At 25.9% G+C, this 7,075-nt stretch overlaps 1 protein-coding gene across 1 annotated transcript; it reads right to left on the bottom strand.

The window, feature by feature from the left end:
• Positions 1 to 2,189: 2,189 nt before the first annotated feature.
• LOC105622168 (elongation of very long chain fatty acids protein AAEL008004-like) lies at positions 2,190 to 5,469 on the bottom strand. Its single transcript, XM_012203597.1, has 3 exons — positions 5,218 to 5,469; positions 4,897 to 5,140; positions 2,190 to 2,785 (listed from the first exon to the last, which is right to left on the bottom strand). The coding sequence occupies exons 1-3, from the start codon at positions 5,467 to 5,469 to the stop codon at positions 2,307 to 2,309; spliced, it is 975 nt and encodes a 324-aa protein (XP_012058987.1). The 3' UTR covers positions 2,190 to 2,306.
• Between the last annotated feature and the right edge of the window lie 1,606 nt (positions 5,470 to 7,075).

The raw sequence follows: 7,075 nt of genomic DNA, 5'->3' as shown, positions 1-7,075 counted from the left end.
TAATAAAATTTAATTTATTATTAAAGTTTTATTTTGATAGAAAAAAGTTTTAGATATTAAAAATTGGATAGTATTACATATTTTTTTTAAAACTCGAATAATTTTATATGTCAGCAAAATCATTTAAATAGTAATTATAAATTTTTATAATAATATAATTTATAATTTTTATAATTTAACAGTAATTATAAATTTTTAAGTTGATGAGAGAAAACCATAAAAATTAATGTAAATTTTTATAAGTTAAAAAAAAAACATTTATAATTTGATCGAAACTAGAAGTCTACTGGTCAAAGCTGGATCTTTAATGTTTTTTTAAATAAATTTTTATGTGAATTTATATACTAAATATATAGATTTTTTTAAATTTGAATTGCGCTCCGAAATGATTTTTCAAACTTATAAACGCAATCAAATGCATTACTATAGTGCATAATACAAATTAAATTGATAAGCAATTTGATGCTCAATCTAGCATCTTATTAGAAAAATATTAATGTTATATATTATAAATTTATTTTATATTTATATTAATTATAAAAATATATAAAAAATTAATTATAAAAATGTAAAACTGTAAATAAATTTATTGCAAAAAATATTACTTTGACCGGAAGTCGAACTCGAATCTCTTGTATTTTGTACAAGCAAGTACTAGCTTTTAGACTACTGAAGCTAATTAAGCTCAAGAATCAACCTCGATTAATAAAGGGTTAGGATACTCGTTCGGAATACAAGAGATCCGGGTTCGACTCTCGGCCGAGATAATATAATATTTTTCGCAATAAATTTATTTACAATTTTTTAGTACATTAACATCTTTCTAATCTAGGATATCAAATTGAGCATCAAATTATTAAATTGCTTATTAATTTAATTTGTGATATTATAGTAGTTTGATAGTGTATAAGTTCAAAAAATCATTTTGGCGGGTAGTTCATATAACTATTATTAAAACGCATTAAAGATCCAGCTTTGACCGATACAAGCTTCTAGTTTATCAATTGTATTCTTACATGTACGATCTAAAATAAGACTCTTATTATTTGTAATTTGTTAAATAAAACTTCATTTGATTATATTTTATTATTTAAAATATTATATTTTATTGAAAAAATGTGATGAAAAAAAATTTTTTTTTTAAGTTGTACATTAAACGTTATTTCTTGTAAAAAAAGAAAAATGTTATCATAATTCTAAAATTCTAAAATTAATTCTAAAATTAATATATGTATATATTTTATCACATGTCTTTATGTATTTAAGTATTAATTAGAATATTTAACGAAATATATAAAGTAAAAACAGAGTATTCTCTGAGAGGATAAGAGTTTAAACGAAAATAAAATATTTTAATTCTAAAAATTTAATCCTGCAAAATAATAATAAATAAATTGTTTCAGATAATAAATATGCATGTAAATCCTTATAATCAACAAATTCTCTGTTTTTATCTTATTAGTCATATTGATTTTATGTATATTATCGTTGGTTAGAGGTTAGACAATTCACAGCAATATTTTAATTATAATAATGCTTGGAAACATTAAAATAATAATAATAATTTCTTACTATCCATACAGCACAGAATTTGCAGCAATATCGCTGGAAAATCTCTGCAACGTGCAATAATGTTGCTGCAATTTTTGTGCAATTTTATTTTGTGCTGGAGGGATAAATATTCTGCTCCTATAAAATAAATATTGTATTTTCTTCTTTATTCTCTTAATATGAAATACGGCAAGAGTTCGTTACTATTCTATTTTTGAAAGAGAGAAATATGAGCAAAACTGAAATTATAATTCTTGAGAAATCTGTATAAATATTCATAAAAATCATCTCTTTAAAGATTTCCTCTTTCCGGAAAGGGCAATCTATCGGAGAAGTTTCGGCATCTTAACTCTTCTGGGAAGAGTAACACACATTTTTTTTATCATTTTTTTATCATTTCAACGCTTTATCCAGTTTCTGTTTTTGCTTCTCGTCAAACTAGCCAACGCATAAATTAGTAAACACATATTCGCACACATATACTCGTTCACACATATAATATATATAATAAGCGCCAAAAAATCTTTACACGTAAAAAACTGCGCTGCGAAGCACTCAGAAAGAATGTTATTAAGCCAGCCTCATAAAAAAAAGGTGCTTCTCCTTTCATTTTTCATTTCTTTTTTTAATATCCTCTATCTATTTGCTGCTTTTATTCGAACAGTGACTGTGATGCAATGTGGCTTTAAATAACGATAATTCAAATCTACGCTCGATGTATAATTGAAGTCTTTTTAAATTAGAAGCTTCTTTCATTATTCATCAAAGCCTCGATTGTCGATGAACACGCGATTTCTGAGGCCGCTGTCCGAGATATAACCAGTGGCCATTTTATACTGGTTTGCATATATTACATTTTTTTCATTGTCCTTTTCCTTGATGTCACCTTGATTTTTAAATATGTTTTCCTTTTCATTCTTTTGCTTATCTACAGCATTTTTCAAATTCTTCTTCTTGTACGCTTTAATATAGAAGTTGCGGAAGAGGAAATAGAATATTATAGCGTGCATGCCTATCCACCAAACGAAAGCCTTCGGATAATTGCAATCGATGAAAAGTAATTGGAATGCATGGATCATTACAAGGACGAACTGGATCATTTGCAAAGTGGTCAAATATTTCTTCCACCACAGATATGGCTGTATCTGTGGTCCGAGCGCCGCCAGGAAATAATACGAATACATTATGATGTGTACAAAGGTATTCAAAAAACCGAAGAAAGTGCTGTGACCACCTGCAAGAAATAAAGACATGTTACGATCTCGGAGAGACAATACTGTTTCTTGCTAATTTTATCACAAATTGTGAATATATATATAATATCTTCTAAAATCTATTCCCAATATAATTAAACTAATATAATTAAACTAATATAATTAAACTTTAATATAATTAAAAAAAATACATTTAATAAACGTCAGAAATGGTATAGTAAACATATAAACTAAAAAATAAATGTTTAAACTTTAATATAGTATTAAAATCAAACATTTTAAAATAAAAATAGAAAAACTTTTATAAAACATTTATAATGTTTAAAATATCGATATGTAAGACAGTTTAATTTAATAAAAGTAAATATTATATAATTTAATAAAAGTAAATATTTAATGTTAATAACATCTATTTAACGTTTTTATTATAAAAATCGCTTCGATTAAATTTTTTTTGAATATAATTTGTCTGCTTGGGTATATTTAAAATATTGTATATTTTTATTTTCTCTGATAATAGAAAACGGTTTTTTCTTTCAGCCTTGAAAATTATTTATTCGAATGTATTTTGTCTTGAGCATTCGATTTCGATAATGTATTATTATTTTAAAATTTAATACATTCATAAGATTTTTATGTAAAAATAGTCTCACAAATGTTAAAATAAGATTTGTTTTCTGTGGTTAAACTAATGTACACTTTTGGAACTTGAAGTGAGATAGATATATGTTTGATATTTGTTGATAGTAAGAAAGAAAGTACTAGTGCAGGAAACAGATCAATAGTATAATGACTATAAGTGTCAATAAAGTTTACTGTTCACAATTATTTGAACGCTATTTTATATTGCACTTCAATTTCCAATGTTAAATAAATTCCATACTGTTATTAACACAAATACTTTATTAGAATAATTGATGCCGTTTTTGTATATGGATTCTAATTATACACATTCTAAATTGAAATTAGTGAGACAACATTCACCGAATTATCTGTAATTTAAAACGAGACTCAAATTACAGAGAAGTCTATACATCATTCTCTTCTACAAAATCTTCAAGATGCATGATGAGATTATTATATCTCCGACATACATTGCACGCAGACGTCACGCCACAGACTAAGGTTTATTTTTAAGCTAATTTAAAAAAAGCATTATTATCAACTCATTAGCTATTGCAATTAATACATTTCTGCCTCAATATAAAATTATAAAGACAAAAAAAATGTTAAATAACAAGTCGAAATAATAAAGGTATAAAACATTTTGATAATAAATATAAAAAAAACTAATTTCTATATCCTTTCTATGTTTTAACATGAATTTATATTCGTTTTTTTTACTTTATTCTTTTCTTTCAAAGTTAAAAATACCTAGTTGTTTTCTAGGAATTAGCAACTTAAACAGATAATTTACGTTTACAAAATGTTTAATTATTTAAACATTTTAAACATTTTTATGTGAGACAATTTAATAGATTATTAAATATACATATATTTAATTTTAATAGATACATTTGTAGGTATATTAACTATAATACGTATATTTATTTAATGTGAATTTAATGTTTTTACCACGTTTTAATTAAACGTTTTAATTTTTTAAATGTAAATTGTCTGCTTGAATTGCTAAATCTTTGGAAAACCTTAGGCTATATGTATATTAAATGTTACTATAAAAAAAAATGAAATGTATATTTCAAATAGACTATCTGATAAAAATTTATCATGCATGAATATGTATAAATATGCATAAATATACATAAATATGTATGTTTTTATAACGCTTATTAAATAGTTACAAAACATATTAAATTTTAAATGTTTATTTTTCTTTTTATACGTTTATTATATAATTTCTAATTTATTAAATATTTTTAAAATAATGTAACTGTATTGCTTGAATAATCAGTATAATGAAAAGAATAAACAAGTTTTTAATTATAATAATTATAATAAATGCCAAATTAATATCGCTAAATTTTAATTTACATTTTACATATTTACAGAATAAAATATGATTTTTTTATATTGATAATAATAAAATTTCACATAAACTCGAAAATTTGAAGAAGATTAATATTAATCGATTATGTTTCGTAAATAGAAGATAGAAACTGCATATATTTACCAGGGGTAAATTTAACTCCGAACCAAACTGACATAGGCATGCAGCCGTGATGGATGACATGGAGAGTGGTAATGTGGTCGTTCTTTTTTCTCAACACAAAGAAAATTGTGTCCGTGAACTCCATGAACTTTGAGATGTAATACCACCAGCAACCTCGTGCCATTCGCAGTGCAATCGGGTCGTTTGAATAATCAACTGGTTGACACCTGAAGGAATATCGTCCTCCCCAGCCTGTGATCATACTCTGCGCATATGAAAGAAAACATAATAAAATATCTTGATAAGTTGTTTTTGCATGAATAAACTTGCTGGGCAACTTACTTCTTTGAACAACCATGTGGAGAATATTACTTGAAAGAGATTGTACCATATCATCACTCTTCTGAGATTAAAAGGTTTTCGATTTTCCATCATTTTTGGCCCCAAAACTTTAACGAAATAAGCGTAGAACAAGCAGACCGCTAATGTGGAGAAAGGGCCGCTCATCATCGGCCAATCATTGACTCTCGGATCGCTTTTGTTGATCATCAGATCTTGATAACCATCGTAAATCATTTGAATTAATTGCGCCATCTAAAATCAAAGTAGTATTTTTGTCACTGTTATGTTAGTTCAATCTTATTACAGCAAAGTTATTTGTAATTATGATATAATACGCTTTATGTCATTCTATCTAGTTACAAAATTAATGATATTTTATACTAAAGAAAAACAGTGTTGTTACAGTTCAATTGACATTATTATATAAGAAACTATGGTCGATTATTATAAATATCGTTCGAGATAAACGACTGTATTTATTGCTTGAGCAACGCGATTTAAGTGTATGGTTTAAATAACACACGCAACGCATGTTGCAAAACTAGGAAATATACAAACATTAGAGTACATTTTTTTATATTACATAGTTGATGGTCGTCGATGAGTTGTTTTGTTAAATGTGATGTTTACTATAGATAATTAAAACAGATCTAAAATGTTTCGAATATCAAATTTTAGAAGAACTTGTAGTCGAATAATTAAAATAAGAATTTAAATATAAGAAATGCGCTATATGTTCTAATTTTAAATTACAAATTTTGTAAATTGTAATAAATCAAAAAAAGAAAGAAAGAGAAAGAGTATCTGCGTGCCCGCAAAGATTTCAATTAAATTTTAGTTTTAAATTTTTTATTTATGATACACACTTAATGATATAAAAAGAAAAGTAAGAATTCGCTCGTGTTACGCAAAGCAAACTGTACAAAAATTCAGTCAATAATCGAGCTCATAAAAAGATATAGAAATAAATTTATAATCAGTACATTTATTAAAATCTAACAGTACGTTTTGTGACACAGGTTCTTCTTCAACAAATATTAAAAATATAAAATGTATAAAGACTATAAGAAATGTACAAAGTTTATCTTAACATGATTATATAAATATAATTAAATCAAATGTAATGATGAAATTCTTGAAGGTTTTGTTTCATGATTTGAAGAACAGTAATACAAATTGAAAAATTAATGTCAAAATTAATTGATATTAAAAAATATCAATTTGATATGAATAACCTTTGAAAAATAGATATTTGGTGAAAGAGAAATTTTTTAAATCAGTTGCGTTTGAAATATTTGATCGAAATTCTGATAAAATTAGTTGTTCTTTTTTATCCATAATATAGAAAGAACAATAAATTGAAGCCTTACAATACAAATTAATTACACACTGTTATGATTTTTCTTTGGTAAATGTTATTCCTTCGAGATATGTTGCGAAACGCGCAATGAAAATGGATTGTGCACCTTGATGTATTCTCGATTTGAATCACGATGCGACTTGATCGCACGCTCTGTCTGTGGTACTGGAAGTTTCAAAGATTTATGGATATTGTCACATTCCTCCTCGGAAGATTAAACCATTAATCCTTTCACTGATCAAAATAGATCGGAAAAGCACCAGAGATTTTTTTTCATTTGGAAACCCGTCTTTGTAGCTTTCCGCTGCTCTCCCCTCTTATCCTCGTAATCTTAACCAGTAGCGAATAAAAATCTTATTTTTCAGCCTTGAGAAAATGCTGACGTCAAAGACAGCGTTGTGACAATTTTATTCGACTTTTATAATTCGTTGCGGTAGTTGGGAGATAAATTTATAATAAACATGACTCTTTTATTTAAGCGATCCAGAAGCATGCATA

Source organism: Atta cephalotes, assembly GCF_000143395.1.
Source record: "Atta cephalotes unplaced genomic scaffold scaffold00041, whole genome shotgun sequence".
Lineage (NCBI taxonomy): Eukaryota > Metazoa > Arthropoda > Insecta > Hymenoptera > Formicidae > Atta > Atta cephalotes.
The sequence above is the reverse complement of the archived record's forward strand: the minus strand, read 5'-3'. Positions and strand labels throughout refer to the sequence as shown.